Source organism: Danio aesculapii, chromosome 3 (assembly GCF_903798145.1).
Source record: "Danio aesculapii chromosome 3, fDanAes4.1, whole genome shotgun sequence".
Taxonomy (NCBI): domain Eukaryota; kingdom Metazoa; phylum Chordata; class Actinopteri; order Cypriniformes; family Danionidae; genus Danio; species Danio aesculapii.
The window spans coordinates 16,215,466-16,239,766 of NC_079437.1; the positions used below are offsets into that span (position 1 = coordinate 16,215,466).

The window sequence follows — 24,301 nt, forward strand, 5'->3', positions numbered from 1 at the left end:
CTCCTGTGTTTTCCTATTGAAGCTTTTAACTGTAATTGCGACTCAGTGTGGGTGGAATCTGTTGTGTTGGCAGTGAGTTTTATTGAAGCATTATGGGGTGGCTGGTTAATGGTTAGTGCGCTGGAATGGTGTGATACTGTAGCTGTTAACGACCTGTGATGAGTACGTCCTTTCTGTTCACTCAACTTGAGAGCATCAGAGCTCAGGGTTTCATAAAATGGCCTGTTATATCTGCTTGGGATAAAGGGTTGGGGGAAATGCATTACAAGAAACACAATTTACATAATAATAATAATAATAATAATAATAATAATAATAATAATAATACTTTTCTAAGTAACGAGTAAAGTAGCGCATTGCCTAAATTAAGTAATAATACTAGATTTACTTTTTTTTTAAATGTAATGCGAGTTACTTTAGTTTAATTAATTAGCTTTTAATAATAAATTGTGGTATTAAAATAAACGTAGTCAAAAAAGAAGAAAAAAACCCTGCAAGTTCTGAAAGAGATCAAGCCTCAGCCAGGTAAGAAAAAGTATTGCAAAAGTAACTATGACTGCACATAATATTGTTTTAGCAATGTTATCGCAACGTGCACAAATAAAACGATTAACCGATTTCACTATTAACCGCTCTTTAATTTGTCTCGTAAAGGCTTTTCGACACCGCGTTTCTGCATGGAACAAAATGCTGCAACTAAACAAAGTTATGCCAACTGTGTGCTAGTTTAAAGTTCCGAGCTTATACACCGAGGCTAATACCCCTGCACACTGGATTATTATGGCTGAGGCTATTGATTAAGGGCCATTCACATGTCGGGTCTTTCAAGTTCGTCAATTCTTTTTTTTTTTTTTTTGCATGCATGCATATTGAGCGCACTACAAGTCATGTGACAGGAACTGACTGTTCAGCTTCATACATAGTGTGGAATATACACCATTCTACTCTGAAGAGAAAAAAAATACAAAATGAAAACACCAAACAAGTTCATTATATAGATGATCAAAAGTGCCTTTCAGACAGGTTTAGCAGCCTTTGACTACATTTGTTCTCTTAAAAAGGGAAGTACTTGGCTAATAAGATTCTTAGATTGACATCGGACAATACTGTTTTTTATTTATTTTTATTTATTAATTTTTTTTTTGTTTTTTATCATTATTTTGTGCTGCATTATTTAGTTACTGGGCAGCAATAAATAACACATTTATTGATTTAGATAGATAGATAGATAGATAGATAGATAGATAGATAGATAGATAGATAGATAGATAGATAGATAGATAGATAGATAGATAGATAGATAGATAGATAGATAGATAGATAGATAGATAGATAGATAGATAGATAGATAGATAGATAGATAGATAGATAGATAGATAGATAGATAGATAGATAGATTTATTTATTTATTTATTTATTTATTGCATGTGATTTTTCTAAACTAGTAATGGTTTGAAAAGAATGAATGCATATTAATTATCATAACCATGAAATCGTGATTTTTTTTTTTCCTCAAACTATTATCGTACAACCAAAATCTATAATCTTTGCATCCCTAATTGCAATATATATTACAGAAAAATAAAACATCGCAATATCAGATTTTTCCAACATTGTGCAGCCCCAATACTTAGTGTCTCACAGAACCACATTGCTCCAAAAATAAACATAAACACCAGAGCAGTAATCAAACTATACGTGCACTATGAATTACCAACACGCATAACCTAAGACAGAATATACAAGTACTATACGTAAAACTGAAACAATATGGTGAAATATTTTGTGCAAAAAATATTATTTAAAGTAGTATTAGTGTTTAAAAATAATATGTTTAACAAGTAGTGCAGCATGAGTTTTGGTACATTCACCTTATTGAGTACTTGTAAGATGAAGTTTAAGAAAAGTGTTCAGTGCATATAGAAAGAAGAGTGTTTCTACAGGTTGTTTCTACAGGTGTGAGGCTCACTCACAAATGCACAATGTTTTTCTAGAGATTTGGAGTGATTGTACAAAAATGTCTGGTGCATAGAGAGATGAAAGGGTGTTTTTTTCTACAGGTGATTTGTCAAACCAACTCACCTGTGTGAGGCACTCTTAAAACTATGGAACTCTTAGGGCGTACTCCCACTATGTACAATTGCCTTGAACCATGCCGATGTATGCTTGTCCCCCGTCCCCTCTGCCCCAACAGCCTGCACTCACATTGACGCTTACATCATCGATGATGCGCTGGTCAGTTTAACAGAAGAGAAGCGCTCTCGATCAGCACAGTGGAGATTTCCTTAGTAATGTCATTTTAGTGGTTTGGGATGCAGTGACAGTCAAATATTTCGCCGAAGACATCAGCCACTTTTGACGCTCATAAATAATCATAGAAGTCCTCGTACTGCAGGTATTAGGAGGTTTGCTGAAGGTGCAGCTGTCATGCAGGGAGGGGAATCCATATGAAACAGTCCCTTAAAAGTCACGTCTCGTCTTCAGTTTCGGGCTCAGACGTGCTTTGCACTACGAGCGTGTTTCGCCAAAGTCCAATCGAACCGCACTCTGAAATATTTCTTCCAATCGGGCCAGGGCCGGCCAACTGAACCACGCCTGAACGCGATTCAGAGCACTCACACTTCTCAAACGAACCGGAAAACGCACCTGGGCATGGTTCGGATAGCAAAGTGTGAGTGCGCCCTTACAGGGTCTTACAGGTTTCCAGTTTTCTTCAAAATATCTTCTTTTGTGCTCAGCAGAACAAAAAAAACTTAAATCAATATAGAACAAATAAAGACAGAGTAAATTTTAACTTTTAGGTGAACTATCCTTTTAAAAATGTACTAAAATAAATTAAAAGCTGTGAAGCCAAATGTGTGAAATATAAGCTCAAATTACTGTAAGGATAATTTGTATCTTGATTACACAAGTCTGTCCACAGTGTCTGGCTTTAAGAGGTAGATTAAAGGTGCAAAATGTTCAGACTAGAAATATACAACCTCTAGTAGCTTAGTGCGCACACTTGAGGTTTTTTTTTTTGTTTTGTTTGTTTGTTTGGTTGGTTGTCTTTGCATATAATTCTGCTCTGTGATTGGCTCTTGGGTGAATTAATATCAATTAAAAATGTCTAGAGCTTCTCATTAGCTACGTTTCCATCCACCTATTTTTATGCGCATTTTGAATATGCATAAAGAAACTTTTTTATTTGATAAGAAAAGATGCGCATAAACTACTATGGAAACACTTTTACTGAACAAATTCCACTGTGCGCATTGAAAAAGTCATGTGATTTTGTTATAAGTGATCAAGTGATGATAAAAATATGTGTGAATGGATAAACCAGCAGGCTGAGCACATTGTAAAACATCTGAAATGTTGTTTTGGGTCATTCTAAAGCGCTGTAACCATTTCAGTATTAGTGTTTTTATATTATTAATGACCTCTAGAATGAACAGCGTCTGTGCTCAGTGTCTCACGTTTTTCGAACACCACCACATGTTCACTGCGTGTCAGGATTGCCTTCTGAGGTGCAAGTCATTTACTAAATGAAGAAAAGATTCACGTTGCTTCTCCTACCATAGCAAATTCCGTTTTTACTGTTGATATTTGACGCTAGTTAATCAGGAAGTGATGATTTTGCTCACTTTGACTTTCAGGAGGAAACTTTATTCGCACGTTCCACTTGAATTTGCAAAATCTAATAACAGGGTTCAGATAGGCATGGAAAACCTGGAAAAGTCATGGAATTTTGACATGGCATTTTCCAGGCCTTGGAAAAACTAGCCTGATCTCGTGTGAAAAAGTAACTATTTTATGTTTTGTCCATTTAGTGGGTAGTTCATACAAGTTCAGTTGTACAAAAATGTACGATTTTAGGCATGGCACCAAAACCCACCCCCAAACCCAACCTTCATTGGGTGATGAGCAAATCATACTAAATTGTGCAAATTAGATTGCACAAATTCATACGAATTAGCCACTAAATCAAAAAGTTACGAATTGCCGTGAGATTGCGTGGGAAAATAGAAAAAGCTACAAAGCTTTGGAAATGTCATGGAAATGAGTTTACCAAATATCTGTATACTTGATTATAGGTTTGCTGTCTTCTTTACTGTCCTTGGCCAAAAATATGCTCTTATATTTATTAGTGCTGCGTAAACATTATCTAAATCAATTTTACATAGATATATAGAAAAATTAAACAAAATAATTTTATTTATTTATTTTTTTTTTAATGATATACTGTAATAAATTTGAACGTGCATTGTTTATCACATATTCATTTATTCATTTTCTTTTCGGCTTAGTCCTTTTATTAATCAGGGGTCGCCACAGTGGAATGAACCGCCAACTTATCCAGCACATTTTTACACAGCGGGTGCCCTTCCAGCTGCAACCCATCTTCTGGAAAAGTTTATCACATATACATTACATAAAACATTAGGTCATGAAAATTTAATTGAAAGTCCTGGAAAAGTTATGCTGTTTTGGTAGTAAAAATAGTGTATGAACCCTGTGATAAGTTAACTTAATTCCTTCATGTTGACGGAACACACATTGATTGTGTGAAACCCAGAATTTCTTAGTGTGTTTTTGTTTCTCCTGTTTCCTCTAGGTTTATCCATCCAGCAGGAGCCACCTATCCATCCTTTTCCCACTTTCTTTCCCTCATTCTTTGTCTCTCTTTTCTGAACTCTGCTGATCCTGGTTCAGGGAAGCCTGTCGAATCCATCGAGTCCCCCGCTCAGATACAGTCAGCCTCTCCTCTCCTGTTGTCCGGCCTGTTGGCATGGCGGGGCGAGGTGGACCAGCGCGGACCAACGGTGCCGCCCCCGTCGGGAACAAAATTTGCCAGTTCAAGCTCGTGTTGCTGGGAGAGTCTGCAGTGGGCAAGTCCAGTCTGGTGCTGCGCTTCGTCAAAGGCCAGTTTCACGAGTACCAGGAGAGCACCATTGGAGGTGAGCTGGAGTGCTTTTTGCCTAACTTGCCTAATTGAGTATTGAAGACTTTCCTTACACTTAATATATGAATTTGTACCACAAAACTGCCTATTGCAAAATAATTAGTTTTAATTTGACTCCATTTTATTTTGGTTATTAAAACTTAAGTTTTTTGTTTTATTTAATTTTTTTGTTTTATTTATTAAAATTTAATTTATTTTGTTTTATTTTAGTTTTATTCAATTTAATTCTTTTAATTTAAAGGGCACCTATGGTGAAAAATCTACTTTTCAAGCTGTTTGGACAGACATGTGTGTAGGTATAGTGTATAGGCTGTCATATTGGAGTGATATAAACACACCCAGTCCTTTTTTTTTAACAACATAAAAACGGTAGACCAATTGGAGCAGTTTTTAGACCGACCGCAACTTGACGTAGGAGTGCAATTATTTTTTTTTTCCAGCCCACTAATATTGATTGACAGGCACGCATTAACATGTCTATGTAGTAATGCATACAATCATATCAACAAGACAGAATGTGTGCAAAGCAATGGGGAATAAAAGGTCTGTTTAGTTTGCTAGGTTCATCAATCATCATCAAACGTTATCAAGTTTAACGTTTTACAAGTTGAAAATGTTTTAAAACAGTGCATGAGTTGAAATGAATATGAAACACTTTGAAGAGATTTGTCTGAAACAGTACGACTGTACAGACACCTTTATGACCCGTGATTAAAGAGATAACCAGATGATCAATAATTCTTGGCTAGAAATTGCAACAGCAGTGAGAAAGGAGAAACCAAAGGGATAAGTTTATTAAAACCAAAAGAGGCCATGGCAAAAGTGAAGGCCCATGTACACAATTACAGAATAGGTTTTTCCACCAGTCATGGGTTTAACACTGATGTATTTTGTTTATTTTTGAATTTAAAACAATGTAATAGTTACAAAACTATAATGGAGTCACATAATAACTGTTCTTGCTAACTGGGAAGGAATATTTAAACCTATCGGTTTACAATATACTGATGGCCTGTTTCTCTAGGCTTTATTGGTGATAATGGTCTGTAATGTTGGACCATCGTTGCCTTTTTAGCATAAGTAGAGGACAGAAACTAACCAGACAATAATGTGTCAATTGTGCTAAATCTAAAAAAACATCTGTATTTTTTTAGTCAGTGTACTTTTTTGCTTTTATTTTTGCGATTAATAAAATAAAAGAAAAGGTGGAGAGCCAGCCAGAATTACAGAATATGTTTTACCACCAGTCATAGCTTTTACACTGATGTATATGTTTGTGGAGCGGGCTAAATCTAAAAAAAAAAAAAATCTGTATTTTTTAGTAAGTGTACTTTTTTAAAAATATATTTGTAGAGCAACTCATGTTTTCTTGATTAATATTGTAATAAACTTTAAATGGTAAAACTGTCCGAGATATGAACAAAAGCAAGTGATGCATCAAAGTTTGATTAAAAAAATCTTAAATGGTTTTAAAAATGCTTATAATCATTAAAATAATGTATAAAAACGATAAAAAATAATTAGTTTAAAAATATTGAACGATATTATGATGTGACTTAGTTCTGGAAACTTCTTACTTCTCGGTTTATCCATCTGATTTTACGGTGGGTTTCTTTTGACCGCCCCCTTTCGTTTTAAAGAATATCACTTAGGCGAACACGGCTAGTATAAAAGCCTTGTCCATTTCTGAGGTGCGCGCGCAACCTCAATTCAACTACCCAACACATTCTGTGTGAATAGCCACACTAGATTAATATGTAAATAAGTTCTGCAAATGTCTTATAAAATAAACAGTTATATAAGAGCGTGGAGAAAATGTCATTAGAGAAAATATCCAATCGTAGTTAAATAACTGTTTTAAAAGCTGAATTATCCTTGTTTAGTTTGACATGATTCTTCAGAAATTACCATTATAAACTGATTTTGACCTCTAGAAGCATTTCTTAATATTTTCAATGGTGAAAATGGTTTGCAAACATTATTGTTGAACCACAAATTGTTTTTGTTTGTTTTACAGGCTTCTTTGAATTGAACATGACAGGTTTTATTGGAAATATTTTGCAACACTTCAACTATCATTTAAATAAGTGCATTTTGAATAAAAGTATATATTTATTATTGTTATTTATATTGTAAGAAGAACTTTCAGGCCCCAAAATTTAAAATGGTAGCATGCACGCATAAATGATTAAATATTGACACAATGTGCACTCCTGGTCACAAAAAAGATGCAAAAATAGTATTGATAAATTTGAAGGGGTATAAAAAAATCTACTTTTTTTTTCTTCTTCTTTAGATTGTGGACACTAATAAAAGACTTCTGCTGGTAAAATGCTGTAAAACTGTTGAATACATCTTTTTCAAGGAAACGACTCAGAATCTTGTCTTAAAACAGTGTAAACTAGTGGTAGTGAGATTGTGTTGAACACTCAATATAGGCCAAATGCTCAGTATAGATGTGGTTGTGTGGTGAGAGGGCTGGGTTTTGTTAAAAGCAGACAAGCTGGTTCTTACTCTCTAATCACCTGACTAACACATGAGTTATACTGGAGAATAAAACACACACACATGCTTCTGCATGTGCACACATCTGATCTCATAACAAAGCATGTGCATTTGCTGCACACACAGTTTCAAATGGTATTCATCTTTGTTTAAAAGATAGATTTGTTGTTATTCACTTTTTAAAAATAATTTTAGACAATATTTGGATGGTAATTGCTTTTCTTAGGGTGATGAAGGGCATTTTCACCATTTACAGGGGGTAGTTGGTGACTTTATTGCTGTCTAAATCTAGAATGTCAGTGTTTTTCATTTACAACCCAAGTAAAAATTCCTGGCCAATAGACTTACTTTCTTTCAGGTCATGTGGTGATTTAATTGCCAACTGAGTTTCTAGATCATTCTAAATTAGTTTTTTTTTACCACAGAAATGCAATGTAGGGTTGCTCTTTACTGTCATTTGCAACAGAAAAGCAGGATCTTTGTGCTTTGAAAACTATGTTTTTAGAAAGTTTGAGTCTGTATTAGGACTGCACAATTAATTGAAAGTGATTTTGATGCACATCTTGTCAGTAAAGCTGGTTGTGTAATTCTCTAGCACCTGCCTACAGATGGAGCGACATGCACAGCTGTAGTTCCTTGACAGACTATGGAAAAAAATCCATTTAATTAACACGATTCTTTGGCATAATAGAGTCTTATCTATTTAAAAAAAAAAAAAAGTTCTTAATCTAAATCTCACTTGATAACTGAAAATGCTGGAAAACTTTCCAAAAATGGACTTATTTAATTTAACTATTTGATTTGCTTATTATATTTATTTTATTTGTGCAACATGCATCTTGTTTTATTTTATCCTGCAATTATATTGTTAGTTAATGTATTTCTGGAGGAATAAAAATAAATGTTGCCTATGTTTGAAAGTCAGAATATAGTACAGTAGCTTCAACTTTTATACACTTTACTGCTCTGTGCGTTTTTGATCACAATATCTTCAAAGAAAATGGGAAAAGCTTATCTGATTAATCGATTAATTACAGTGGCATGTTAATTGATTACTAAAATAATCGATAGCTGCAGCCCTACTACTCAGTGATCTAGAGTTCTGTGTTGCTGCTTCATCTGAAAGTATGTGAAAATACCATATTAAATAACATGGCTTTACTTTAAACTCTCAACTAGCTTCACTCGACTGCCTGGAATTAATCATTCTCTGATGTGATTCTGTAGTTGTATGACTATTAGTCAGACTGAATCAATAAAAGCAATTCAATCATCCACTCTATTTGATTTCCCATATCTCTTCTTTTTCTCTCAAGAGCTCCCTCTGGCTTCCACAGAAGATTTACTACTGATCACAGAGCTGGGTTTCCCTGACAAGATGTGCATGAGAATAATATCTTTTTTGCAAACGTGATATCAATTTTGTTTTATTGTGCAGCATTAGTGCGTGTACAGATAGCTTATCATTGACTAGCTGTTTTTTTGTATTCCGTTGCGGTCCCGTGCAATTAGTTAGTGTCATGGTGATTGCGAACAGATGTTGACACCCCATGTAAAACTAGTTTGATTATGTTTAGAGCTAAAAATCTGCAGGAAAGTGGATCTCATTAGTAGTTTTGTTAAAAATATTTTAAATGATATACGATCTTGCTTTTGGTTAGAATCGATACTTGCTTTGCTCATCTCATCAACAGGGAGATGAATAATTATTATTAATAATAATAACAATAGATAGATTTTATTACTTTAGATTCAATCAGAAAAAAGAGAATTTGTGAAAATAAAATGTCAATTTATTTTTATTTATTTATTTTCATAATTTCTTGCCTTTTGGACTTTAGAACTGCAGACGTACCTGATATAAACGTTATACGGTTTAAGTATTTTTTCCCCTTTGACTTCATTTGCATACTTTTAATGTTGCGGAATTTGTTCTCCAGGATATTGAAAATGATATGGAATATAGATATTTTTCAATGTATTGTATCTAAGTCGATTACATTCAGAGCTAAAATCTGCAGGTAAGTGGATCTCATTAGTAGTGTTGTCATATGTATTGATGTTTCAATAAATATGTAGGGTAGGGAAATGTCCTCGAGCCGGGATTCGAACTGGTGACGCCCTGATGTGCTACTGCACCATATGTCGACGCGCTAACCACTAGGCTATTTCGCCGACCCATAGTGTGTATTCATTATAAAGTTATTTTTTTATGTCGTTATTTAAGATATTAAGTTATTTCCATCTGAATTGCACTGTAAAAAAACATTAGTGCTCTCTAAATGTTTTTGTAGTTGACCAAAATATTAAGTTAATCAAAAAAAAAAAATTAGTTGAAACTTAATTAACTAGTTAAAGTAACATTAAAACATTTCATTTCTTGACTTTTTTGTTATATAATTGTTTACAGTGCGAGCTAAAGAGTTCAGAGAGGAAGGAGTTCGGTCTCCGCAAGGAAAAGGAAACCATCAACAATGGGATTTCCTGAGTGTTTGCGTGTGCTATTGTGTCCCTCAGTTTTTTATGTTGTCAGTGTCCATTCTTTTAAGTGAATTAGATTATGGGCATTCATGAATAGGGTTTAGTCTTATAATTAGTGAGATATTCTTGGATAAAATCAGACATGAGGAAAGAAAAGTGCTTGGAATGAGATTTGATATGGGCCGGATACCGCTTTTTTGCAAAAGGCTGACCAAAAGGGAAATCCTCAGCACTTTTTCCCCCCCTTCTGCATATTTTCATTCAATGCCATCATCATCCTGTCGTCAGTGAGCAGGTCAAAGATCACAGTGTTTAGTGGTGTGGAGAAATGAATGTGAGCTGCAAACATGTGATCGTGCCGCCTGACTCAGCACAAAGTTTCAGGCCGAAGGGATTAGAACCTGATTTTTTTTGCTTCTGCTCACTTCCTGTATGTGCCATTTTGATATATTTGAGAAATCTACATTATATTTTAAAACTTTTTAGTGTCTAAATGTGGTTGCCAGTGTTTCTTTGTGGTTTCTAAACTGTTAGTGGTTGTTAACATGTTGTTAGGTGTTTGCAAGTGTATCATCTCATATCTTTAACGAGGATATATGCGTACAGTGCCGTTCCTTAAATTTTAGGTCGGCAATTTTAAAAGAAATTACACTTTAAATGAACTTTTTTCAATTTTAATATAATATAATATAATATAATGTAATATAATATAATATAATATAATATAATATAATATAATATAATATAATATAATATAATATAATATAATATAATATAATATAATAACTGTGTTTGCAAAGCTGATTGTGTTTTTAACAACACCAGTGGCCATTAAATTGGCCATTAAACACATAGAATAATATGTAAATTAATTTCCTTTGTTTCTCTCAGTTCAGGTAAACAAATAAAATTAGAAAAGAATAAACAGCATTTGATCTCCGTGATATTCATATATATATGCAAGGCATAATTTTCATTCTTCAACACCATTAAAACTGTTTTTTTTGTCAATATATTGTAAAATGGAATTTATTCTTATGATTGTATCGCTAAAATATTCACCATCATTATTAACATCATATTTAGTGCTACTTTTGATCTATGCGGTGCATTCTGTCTGGTTAAAAGTATTAATATAAAATATAGTATATAAAATATTATTAAGGCTTTGTCTGGTCAGTACCTGGATGGGGAGACCATGTGGGAAATCTATTGCTGCTGGAAGAGCTGTTAGTGAGGCAAGTGTGGGCCTAATGCCCCAGTATAGTAAAGGGGACACTATACTGCTCAGTGAGACCATTTCTTTGGATGAGGTCCTTTCTCTCTGTGGTCATTAAAAATCCCAGGATGTCCTTCGAAAATGATACGGCTATAACTCTGGTATCCTGGCCAAATTTGGCCTCTGTCTATCATGGCCTCCTAAAGCTTGGTTTTTTTTTTTTTTTTTTGTGTATGATCCGTCCATGCGTGATCATAGGGATTATCAATTGACCAATAATTCTTGGCAAGAAATTGCAACAGCAGTGGGAAAGTAGGAAAGTTTTTGCTAAAAAGTTTAGAAAAACTTGAAGGATAAGTTTGTTAAAGCTAAAAGTGGCAAAAGTGGAGACCTGGGGTTGTTTTAATAAACAATTACAGAATATGTTTTTCCACCATTCAAAGGTTTTACACTGATGTATACATTACAATTTTGAATTTAAAACAATTTAATAGCTACAAAACTAAAATGAATTAACAAAATAATTTCTTTGATAACTGGAAAATAATATTTGAACCTATCAGTTTACAATATACTGATGCCCTTATTTTCTAGGTTTATTGGTGATAATGGTCATGAATGTCAGACCGTTATTGCCTTTTTAGCATATCAGTAGAGCACAAACTAGCCAGACACTAATGTGTGAATTGTGGAGTGGGTTAAATAAAAAAGTCTTTAGTTTTTAGATTTTAGTAAGTGTACTTTTTTTTGCTTTTATTCTTGCCATAATAAAAAAAATATATATATTTCTAGAGCAACCCATGCTCTGTCACTAACATTTTAATAAACTTTAATAGGTTTAACTGTCCAAGATATAAACAAATGCAAGTGATGCATTAATTTAAAAATTACAGTTTCAGTTGGATTTAACTTTTACTGTCTGATATTTCAAGTTTGATTTGCAGGTTAAAAAAAGTTTTCTTACCAGTCCTGATGGAATTTTTCTGCAGCTGTCATGTAATGTAACATGCTGATGTGGCAAAAATCAAAGAAATCAGGAAAGTGGACAAAAATTTATGAAAAAGGCAGCCAAAAAATTGTATTAAACTTATTAAAATGCGATCAGATTGCTCAGAAAGCATCATATTCCAGGTGTAAACATTTTGTTCCACAAAACTAGAGTAAGGAAGATATACTGTGCAAAATGTTAGGGGGAAAACTGCCATTGACTTCCATAGTATTTTTTTGTTTCTATTATGAATGTCAACTGCTGTTTCATTTCCCTCAGCATTCTTCAGAATACCTTGTTTTGTGTTCACAGGAGACAGAAATTGATAACCGTTTATACCACTTGAGAGTGAATAAATATGGAAATCAACAAACTCTCTCTTTAAATAGTGCCGCAATAAGGAAACGCTAAAAGTATCATTTTTAGATTGTATGAACTGATTGGCATCATGTCCTAAATATTTCTTTTTCTCTTTTCAGCTGCTTTCCTCACACAGACACTCTGTTTGGATGATACGACGGTAAAGTTTGAGATTTGGGACACGGCTGGACAGGAGCGGTATCACAGTTTGGCCCCTATGTACTACAGAGGAGCCCAGGCAGCCATTGTCGTCTACGACATTACTAACACAGTACGTAGTCCAACGATTTATAAAATCGAAACTTTTAAATCAGAGTTTGATCATACATGTGTTTGTCTAGCCAAAGGATTATTCGGATGTCTGCGGGGTCTTAAAAACTCTTAAATTCACTCATTTTAAACGGGTCTTAATTTTTCTATGTCCAAGTAAAGCTACCCAATCGGGCTGACAGCCATCACCGATAATCAATCTCAAAAAAAAAAATTTTATTAGGGATTATTAGGGATTACTTGGATCGGATATCGGTTCGATACCTCATATTTTTGCAGAATCAGGTATCGGCCAGCTGGTACCGATCCAAATCCGATCTTGCAAGTGCGCTATATTCTGTGTGATTCATAAGCCAACAAAAGCCATGAAGGTAGCCTATTATAAGGCACTAGAAAGTTGCCATGTAGGCCTACTAAATCCTAAATGTTCTGAAGCCATTCTATAGCTTAATGTAAAGTACAGATGAATATTGAAGTGCTTAAATTAATGTTCAATTCAGCGCTTCCCTCCGCTGCGTCTGTCAATCATTCTCCATTCATTTACAATTCACGCAGAGACCGGAGGGCTGTGTCTCAATGATGCATCAAGCGCATAATTCACGCACCTGCTGCGCAGACGCGACGTGCGCCACTCCGTAAAATTATTCTCACAATAAGTTTCTGTTCTCTCATCCTTCTGACTGAGTTTATTTTTTCGAGGGGAATACTTTAAGTGCTGCGAATAGTTTGTAAAACCTGGCTCATTGTGGTCAAAGTAGTTGAAAAAATTAATAAAAGTGAAACTGACGAGCGCAATATGGATTGTCATTAACAGAAAATAGTTTTTCCTACTATAGGCTACTTTGAAACTGTGACTATTTTACTGTCATTTCATATATTAATATTTTATTTAACAGACCTGTTTGTCAGTTTGTGCGCTGAAGCATATAAGCAGACCTTGTTTTCTTCACCTCAAATATTCTTGTTTATTTTGTAGATAACTGACCAACAAAAAATACATTTAAATAGCCAAAAAATTCGTTTGAAATAAATAATATTTCAGATATTTTTTTAGCTTCTCCGTCTAACTCGCGGCGAGGGAATGTTTAAGTTAAACTGGCCTCAGAAGGTTTAGTTTAGTCTGTGTCAAACCTGCAGGAAAATGTCAGGCTTTGCTAAAAGGTTGATTATTTTACCAGCGATTAATGTCAATACTGGTAGCCTATTACAGATTTCAAAGAAAAATCTTAATATTAAAAAGGAAATATAAACTGGACCACAACAGATCAATGTCATAAGGAGTGCTCAAATAATGTAGCCTATAGTTTACAGCAAGCATCATGTTTTTAGTTAGATTGTGTGTGTCATATACAGTAGGCCTATAGGTCTATTATTTTTATTAAAGAAGAAATATTATTTGAGTTTGTCATCGGAATTATAGAAACTGTAAAAAAAAATAAAAAAGAAAAAGAAAAAATGGCACAGTATCGGAATTGGATCGTATCGGTCCATACTCAAGAGTTTTGGTATCGGGGTTGGATCGGTTCCAAAAAAATGGTATCAAGTGGGATATTAGTATCAAAATGGTATATTTTATATATTTTTTATATTTTATATATAATTTTTTGTATATTTTTTACATTATATTTTATATTTTTATATTTATTGCAGAGAAAGAGAGAGCTATTAGACATTTTATCAGCAAATTAGACACTATTAGATATTTTTACAGCAAATTCCCTTAATCAGGGAAAGAAAACTAAAGCATCACATCCCTATTCAAGATCTTTCTTTAATCAAAACCTATTTACAGAAGTGAACGAGCCATTAGAAAAATTCTTTAGTGTGTTTAGCCCTGTATAAGTCTAACATTTTATTTATAATGGACTTAAAAGGGTCTTGAATTTGACTTGAAGAACCTGCAGAACCCTTGGTTATATGAGATCTCAGTTGCAATGTGACTTAGGCTGACATCACCGTTTTAAGCAAAAAAATGTCTGAATAATAAGGCTTCACCTGACTGATTGCTGGGGTTAATTATTATTCTGCAGGACACAATCAGACCTTTGCTCAAAGTCAAGAGTGGCTGTGCACAGTTTCTGGTGGCAAACTTTAAGGGATAGTTCACAAATTAAATGATAATGACAAAAAAACTCAAGAATTATGTGTCGTTTCAGCTCATTTGAATAAGTAGTTTGAGCAAAAACCAAACGTCATTTTTTGTGTAACTAAACAGCAATTTAGACAAAAAAAATGCACTTATTTAAAATAGGCTGGAGTTACACGATTCTTAAGGTTTTTCTGGGACAATTTAATTGTTTTATTCATTCATTCATTTTTCTTTATTTATTATTTTATTATTATTTATTTATTTTTCCCTTTATTAATCCGGGGTCGCCACATCGGAATGAACCGCCAACTCCAGATTCAACCCATCTCTGGGAAACATCTACACGCACTCATTCACACTCATACACTACAGACAATTTAGCCTACCCAATTCACCTGTACCGCATGTCTTCGGACTTGTGGGGGAAACCGGAGCACCCGGAGGAAACCCACACGAGCGCAGGGAGAACATGCAAACTCCACCCAGAAACGCCAATTGGCCCAGCCGAGGCTCAAACCAGCGACCTTGCTGTGAGGCGACAGCACTACCTACTGCGCCACTGCGTCACCCTTAATTGTTTTTTGTTCAATCCAATTGAATTTGTGAAAACTGGTAAGTTAGCTTAATTCCTTCATTTTTTTCAATTGATTGTGGGGAACCCAGCAATTCAGTGTATTACCAGGAGTCACAAGAATAAAATCAAGGTTTTATGAAGTGAACAGTCAGCCCATTTATAAAAAAAAATAACATAATTTACATCAATGGTGTAACGGATCACAAATCCCACAGTTCGGATCACACTACGGTTTTTGAGTCATGGATTGGACCGTTTCTCAGATCAGCAAAAAAGGGAGGAGACAAATGCATTTGCTTCCATTTATACAAAAATATTACTGCAAAAACCATTGGTTTTAACAAACATAATATAGAACCTGTAATTTTAATTAAATAAAAATCAAGAAAGAACCAGCTGAAAAAAAGGAAAATATTGAATAAGAAAAAAACTATCTTTGCTATTGTTGCTGACAATGCTAAATATAGAAATCTAACACCTTGTACAACATATCATATTTATTTCCAATTAATGATTCAACAATTCACACATAAAACTTCATGTTTGATTATAGGTGGATCATTTTTGAAAACCCATTCCGTGACATATTTTTGATGGTTGTTTGTCGCCACCCATTGGTTTTACAATGTAATTACTACCACATTTACTAGCGTCAAGTTCCAATAAACTGTGATTTTAATCTTTACCATAAACAGTGAACTATAAACTGTTCTCCTAGTACTTCTGTCCTATTTAATTGTTTGTAACTAACTGAAAGTGTAAAATCTGAATCTCTCTCGATCAACAGCAGATTTGAATGCAGCGCTTTGAAGGATTAATAAACATCAAATCATTATCATTTATCATTTATGTTGCGCGGGTTTGAGATCATGATCAGTTTTACACTGAAAGCATTAATGCAGGCTAAACAAAGAGTGACAGAAAACTCTACATAAGACACTAATCTAAAAAAGCATTTAGGTCCCACCACAACTTTTTTGTCATCATTATATATTACAGGGAAGCCAAAATGCTTTCATACGCATGGTATGAATGAGGCAGGAGGCAATCTCTCTGCAATTGTAATAAATATTGGATTACCCTACAAGTTAAAAAAAGTTATTAATTCCCAGGTCACGTGATCAATCGTGATTCGTTACACCCCTAGTTTACATACATACGCTTAAATGGGTAGTTCAGAAATGTAGATGCAAGTGTGTTTTGTTGTTGTTATTATTAGCAATTTTATTTAATATAATTTTTTATGGGGGATAATTTTGGTTGTGTTTATGCATGTGTGTGTTTATTAGAATTTTCTGTCCTCAGATCCATTTGAAACAATTTATTTATTATTTTACTTTTTTATTTATTTTAACAATTTTAACACGCACAGACACACACCTACACACACACACAAATATCAAAAATAAAAGTAAATACATAAAGAACAGAATAAGCTTTCATATCATTCTTACGCAATTATGTCTTTTGATGATAGTTATATACAGTGTCCACAGATCCTTAAAGTCTTAAATTCTATAGTATAAAAGTAGGGCTGGGCGAGTAATCGAAATCGACATTCTGAACTTATAATCAGTCTAATTTTTCAAGCAAATTTTTTTTTCAATTACTTTTCCCTACCGCGTGTGGAGTCGCATGACCCCGCTCTGTTAGCCACACTTTGCTGTCACATTTAATCTCTGGTCAAGTAGGACGATGGACCCAGTCTTGAGCTTTACTTTGCTTTACATTGACGATAATTGGAGACTGCACCAGAGATGGCTTGAGATGGCATATTTTCCATTACATTAAAATGACTATTTACATTAAAATATTTGTTTACAGAAGATGCAAGAAATGCACCGTTTAAAATATTATTTACAGGATATGCAAGAGTTATTTTATTTAGAAGAAATACTGCTTATTTTTTTACTTTTAATATGAAAAACCCTGAAAATAATTTACTTTCTTTCCAAACGTGCGAGTTATCAGTAGTTTTTAGCAATGTCTGTTTTAATTTCAGTTGTTCGACACTGATGTTCAATAAATAATCTTTAATAGTAGATGGTGTGTTTTTCCTTCAATTATTATTTTAAAATCAAGTAATGAACCCTTCATTTAAAAATCTCACTTGTAATATGTGAGCATATTTACTGTACAAAACCTCTCAGTGAACCATGAAGGCAAAAAATAAATAAATAAATAAATAAAATAATTGTTCATTAATTGTAATTTAGTTAAAATGTTCAATTAATCGAGATTTTGGTTTTAGGCCAAATCGCCCAGCCCTATATAAAAGCGGTACTATATAGTATAAACTTAAAGCCTTCATTAAAATGTCTGTAATCTGAGATTCAAAGGTATTAAAAATGCAATCGATCCGACCCCGCAAAGAGGATTTTGTTTCCTTTTTGAAATCTATCTATAAGATCTGTCTATTTGTCTACCAAAATAGGCAGAACCCAATAAAATACAGGGATATCCTTTTACAACTTCATTTACAAAAGCAGATTTCACTGGGATTTCGCTCTTTATGACTGTTGTGCTTTTAAATATTTTAGTTGAAATTATGAAAATAAAATAAAATTACAAAAAAAATCACTTTATTTTCAGGATTATGTGGTTAGAAAGTTTAAAGAAAAGCATTTCTTCAATTTCAAATCCATCTTATAATTACAGTGTATAATAATATGTATATAAGTATGTAAAATTATTATTATTATTATTATTATATATTTACAAATTCTCAACTTTTTTATTCTTTTTCTTTCACTCTCACTTTCAGGACACATTTACTAGAGCAAAGAACTGGGTGAAGGAGCTGCAGCGTCAGGCGAGTCCAAATATCGTCATTGCTCTGGCAGGCAACAAAGCAGATTTGGCCAACAAGAGAGCTGTCGACTTTCAGGTACACTTTTAGAACCAAACCAACCTGTATGGCTTCTAAAATGATGATGATGATGATGATTATTATTATTATCATTATTATTATTATTTTTATTTTTAAACACAAACACATGTTTCCTTATAGGAGGCCCAGGCATACGCAGATGACAACAGCCTACTCTTTATGGAGACCTCTGCAAAGACTGCCATGAACGTCAATGAGATCTTCATGGCTATCGGTACGATCACTTCTCTTTTATTGACTCTCTATAACATAAACAAACCAAAAAAAATTTTTTTAAACAGCAACGTGACACCAGTTTCACTCACAGCAAGAACACTAAACCACACCTAATCACTCAAATATTGCTTAGGGCTCAACGGTTTGAAGGTTTCATTTTTGTTTATAGATAAATGTATTTAGAAGTGTGTATAATAAAAAAAATAGGTAAGTACAAGTGTTCAAAATACTTATTCAAAATGTGTAAGTACCATTCTTAAAAAGGCCTAAATACAAAACTTAAATACAAATGGTTTGTAAATAATGCAACACTTAATTTAGTCATGAAAAAATAATCATTAACAAAGTATGAAAGTACAATTATTAAGCACATTTTAAATGTGTTTAAGTAGAGCATTTGTATCTGCAGTTATAAACTGCTTACTAACATCTATTAATGTAAAGTTAATGCTGGGGTAGAGTTCCGGGAGTTTTGGGAGATGGGCGGGAGATGGGTCTGAAATACGGGAGACTCCCGAGAAAAACGGGAGTGTTGGCAGGTATGGCTGTTCACACACTACATGACTTGATTTTGTGTCTTTTAATCAACGTGGTGTTCACACTACACAACACTGCGTAAATGATCCACAAGACCAGGGTCACACGCTACATGATCTGACAACAGCTCATTCCCCAAAAGCTCACTCAAGCTACCAAACCACAGCCAATGAAATGTTGAGGGAGGTGCCATCAGAAAAAACCTGAACACTATTGGCTACTTGTGTACATCACTGACAGCGTTGAAAGCTTTCAAGGGAGCATTTAAAAACACTGTCAATCAGCTGATGCGTCAGGAGATCAATCGCTCATCTGCACGGATAGATGTGGCTTTAACACTAGAACTACCGAGGCACTGACATATCTATAATACCCTGACGTTTCCTAAATGTGTGTATTTCTTTCTGACGTTGTTATCTTTTTTAATTACAAAACAGAAAATAACTGAGCATTTCTATCTTTAACTACCATATTGTTCAAAATGACTGCATGTATGTCTGCTACTTTTCTTCTTGACTTTAAATATGCGTGCCTTTTTTGCCTAGCAACTTACTGCTAACATAAACATAACTTTCTGATAGCAAAAACATAAATTTACTTCAGATATATCTTTCAAAACAGCATATTCTGTGTCGCAAAATCTTTGTGGATGTTCTAGTATCTTGACTACATATTTATAGGCTGTATTACCAAAAAGGTAATATTTTTAGGATAATGGTGTCATCAAATATGATGACAGACATTCAAAACTTAATTTTAATATCTCAATAGAAGTTTTGAATGTAAATATGATGTGACAAAATGACGTTTTATATAAGAACGGTCAGAATGACCAATATGGTAATTCTAATAGTAACAGAATTGTAGTTTCACTGTTAATATAGCCTACTCTCATGTCCGTGTTAACACAGAATGAAGCGAGTGCATCGATGCCCATTCTGGCCAATCACAGACTCTTTCTGTTGAGCTCCTGAGCACAACGGCAATTCAGCTTATGCTGATATGCTGTCTAATTGGCTGCAGCTCGTCACTAAATCTGACCGCACGTGGAGTCAAGCCGGCCGACTGCTCTAGAATATTCAGCATGCTAGATATTAGATTTTCGTCTGCGACGTGTTGGCGGTGCGTCAGCGAGCCTCTTTAAAGCGTTGTTCAGTAGTTCACACATAAAGACTGCCGAGCACCAAGCACCTCCAGATTTTTTCCCGATCTGTCGGCGAGCTCAACTTCCAAATCGGGCTTAAAATCCTGTAGTGTGAACTAGGCTTAAGACTCCACAAACTCCTTGGTGGGAAAAAAGTCAAGCAGATCAAAACAACTTGCATTGTTAAAAGAAATCACACAAACACACAATTGTCTGTGCATTTTCTGTTCAAATTACACACGTTTCTGATGAAGGCAGCTGATTTATTTTAATTTATTTAGCCTGACATGTTTACTGTTTACTGCAACAAAAGGAGATGGAACAAGCAGACATTGAAAGAAACCGTAAACAAGTAGAGACAACATTAGGTACACAAACATACAGGAAGTCAAATATAACAAACTGGAAATGCAAAACAAGACCTAAGAGACAAATAAGCAGAGTGCAGGTGGAACAAATAAAGTGGTCAGTTTGTCAGATCAGATCATTAATGTCCTTCACAAGCAGAGATTTGATCCATTTTGGCGGATGAAGTAGGTGTACAGACAGAATAAAGTTGAATATCATCTGCATAAAAGTGATAGTTTAGACCATGACTTAGTAAAATCAGACCAAGTGGGATTAGGTATATTGTAAAATATTAAAGATGCTTTGAAGCAAGTACAAATGCCAAATTCCTCTATCAGAGATGAGATCTTTTATCAACATTTACATTTTTAATAAGTGGCAAGAGGAGTGGGATGCATTGGAAAATAATAAATTACATAATCATACCTGAAATCTCAAACAGAATTTTAAGACATTTTAAGACTATTTTTACCAGATGTCGTATTGGGCATACAAGATTAACTCACGCCTTTTTACTTAAAGATGAAGACCCCACTCAATGTTTGTGCTGCAAAACTCCCCTTACTGTAAAACACATTTTACGGGACTGTCCTGCTTTTGACTCCAGAAAAGATTTTAGAATTCTTATCATGTATTAACACTAAACATCCTATTTAACTTGTGCATTCATTTGTTTGCTGTTCTTAATTGTTTATTTAATATTGAAATGTTCTTGCTATGAAAATAGCCTTGGTTGCTGACATGGCAATAATACATTACATTATTGTAAAATATTATAAATATTTCTTAAAATAAGATATATTGTGTTCAATGGGCAAAAAAAGCTGTTTTTTTTTTTTTTTTGCCCAGAACATATTTTAGAGCAGTAATCACAATACGGTGATATATGTATCCAAGGTAATCATACTATTTTTATACTAGCTATTCATACTGTCAGAATCTTGCCTATGCCTATTCAAAATGCATGTAGAAAAACTATTAAAAAAAGCACTACAGAATATTATTTTACATCCTTTCATTTGCCTATGTCTAATAATGTATGCATCAATTATTATATCTAAAAATGAGTTTATTAGATTATATGACAATAAACCCATCTTCTATGTTGGTTAACTCTTTTAGCCAAGAAGCTTCCGAAAAGCGAGCCGCAGGGTGGAGCGGGCAGCGGGGGACGGGCCCGAGGAGGGGTGGACTTACAGGAGACGGCGCCTCAGGGCAGAAGCGGCCAGTGCTGCGGAGGCGGAAACTAACCAGTGGACCAATCAGCTGGCAGATGCACCCGAGGACTGATTCAGACACACAACAAACAAACAAACAAAAAAAACACAGTATGAATCCATAGTGTGAGACCCATTCACTTACGACCCAGCTCTAAAAAAATATATATATATGGCCAGCGAGACTGTACTATACAGCCTCTGAACTGGAAACGGGCCACCGATAACCCTTGTAAATCAACATTTAATGTTTCCCTCCCAAACACACACACACACATTCAGATACAAACACACACACATTAAAGCTACAACATTTGTGTCTCTGCCATCTATGGTGAGTTATTTGATTCGTCCTATGTTGAAATGAAATGGAGACGTGATCTGATCTAACCAATCGCACTTAAAAAAAACAAAACGACAACAAAGACAAGAAATTCCAGACTGCTGCTGGTGGAAAAACAAGTTGTCTCTCTCTCCCCTTTATTTCCTCGTTTGTATGACAAATTTATTTAACTCACGCTCCCTTTTGGTGGATGCATACTGCCAGTATTGAGTTGCATCTTTCTCCTCCTTATTCACATCTCTACTATTTGTCAGAGATGGAGAGAAAAGGACGGAGAATGAGAAAGTAGGCCGTTTTTTTTTTTTGTTGTTTTGTTTCTCCCTTCTCGACCAGGTCGTTCTGTAGATTCTGTATTATTTCTATTGTATTAGTCTCTCAGACGTTCCACTACTCCAGCACAGATGAGATCCAGTATATGATTTGATAGGCTTAGATGACTTCTTTTTTTTCTAATCATTTTACATATATCTTGTATATCGAAATGCATTAACAGGTGGTATAACTCCATTGTGTTGTTGTTTCTTTCTTTCCTTTGCATTAATGAAATATTTTTTGAAATCAGACTCAGAGAAAATGAATACAAATTCCTCTGACCAAAATCATAAATATTTACGAGGGGGAAAAAATGTTTTCTGTACTTGTATTTTGTTTTTTTCTGTGAATAACGATCCCAAATCAATAGTCGGTTCAGCACCTTCGTAAGAATTGACTTGTTTTTGTACCTTGAGGTCTCTTGGAGTGCACTGGGTATTTCTTTGTCCTCTGACAACATGTCATTTACTGTCAGTATCGCTCCCTCCTGTTGTTCATGGAAGGACGTCTTATCTCGACTGGTGTTTTTTTTTCCCAGCATCGCTTGTGAACTAGCACAACTAATGTGAACTGTGACACTCAGACGTCTCCAGCAGGCGCTGAGGAACGAGGGAGGCAATGGACAAAAACAAATAATCGGAAAAAAAAAAACCCCACAAACCTAATAGAGCTTGTAATTTTACCAATAAAGGAGGGGAAGGTCTACTTTCTGACTGTTGTGTTGTTATTTATTAATTCGTTTTCTTTTCAGCTTAGTCTCTTTATTAATCTGGGGTCACCACAGCGGAATGAACCGCCAATTTATCAAGCAAATGTTTTACACAGTGGATGCCCTTCCAGCTGCAACCCATCACTGGGAAACATTCATACCCACTTATTAACAACGGAAAAATTTGCTTACCCAATTCACCTATACCACATGTCTTTGGACTTGTGGGGGAAACCCACGCAAACACGGGCAGAACCTGCCAACTCCACATAGAAATGCCAACCTACCCAGCCGAGGCTCGAACCAGCGGTCTTCTTGCTGCGAGGCTATCGTGCTACCCACTGCGCCACCGTGACCCCTGTTATTTATTAATATCTGTGCTAATTCAGAGATATTTTCTCATTCCTGCTATTAATATAGTGAATCCTGGAGAATCTTTGCAATTTTAAGCTTTAATGCACGTCTTAAATGTTGGTGAAAGAGCCGGTGCTTTTGTTTACAATCCTTTTTTATTTTGCCACTAAATGTTATTCATAGTCAGTCATGATTAATTTATTATGCAAGTAGAAGTTTCCATGTCTTTATGAATATAGATAGTGTAAGCTATTTTTCAGCTATTTTAATGTAATTTTTCATCAGCATTTTGTTATTATACAATGTGACAAACATGCATTGTTGTCGGATGAGTCCAGCTTTACTGTCTTTCCCGCATTCGGGAGAGTTACGGTGAAGAGAAGCCCCAAAGAAGTGTACCACCCAGACTATACCATGCCCAAAGTGAAGCATAGGGGTGGATCGGTGATGGTTTGGGCTGCAAAGTCATGGCATTCCCCAGGCCTAATACTTGTGCTAGATGGGCGCATCACTGCCAATGACTACCGAACTACTCTGGAGGATCATGTCCACCCAATTGTTCAAACATTGTATCCGGAAGGTGGTGCTGTGTATCAGGATGATAATGCACCAATACACACAGCAAGACTGGTGACAAAGTGGTTTGATGAACATGAAAGTCTCCCATGGCCTGCACAGTCACCCGAGCTACATATTATTGAGCCACATTGGGGTTGTTTTGGAGGAGTGAGTCAGGAAACGTTTTCCTCCCCAGCATCACCTAGTGACCTGGCCACTTTTCTAGAAAAAAAGGGCTCAAA

The 24,301-nt window shown here is 34.8% G+C and overlaps 1 protein-coding gene across 1 annotated transcript in view; it reads left to right on the forward strand.

Annotated features, from left to right (window-relative positions):
- Positions 1 to 23,143, forward strand: part of rab5c (RAB5C, member RAS oncogene family) — a 42,782-nt gene extending 19,639 nt beyond the window's left edge. Inside the window, exons 2-6 of the mRNA XM_056453254.1 lie at positions 4,598 to 4,940; positions 12,618 to 12,769; positions 18,196 to 18,318; positions 18,442 to 18,535; positions 21,689 to 23,143. Coding sequence (XP_056309229.1) covers positions 4,772 to 4,940; positions 12,618 to 12,769; positions 18,196 to 18,318; positions 18,442 to 18,535; positions 21,689 to 21,816 — 666 coding nt within the window. The 5' untranslated portion in view covers positions 4,598 to 4,771 and the 3' untranslated portion in view covers positions 21,817 to 23,143. The remainder of the gene's footprint in view (positions 1 to 4,597; positions 4,941 to 12,617; positions 12,770 to 18,195; positions 18,319 to 18,441; positions 18,536 to 21,688) is intronic.
- The last annotated feature ends 1,158 nt before the right edge of the window (positions 23,144 to 24,301 follow it).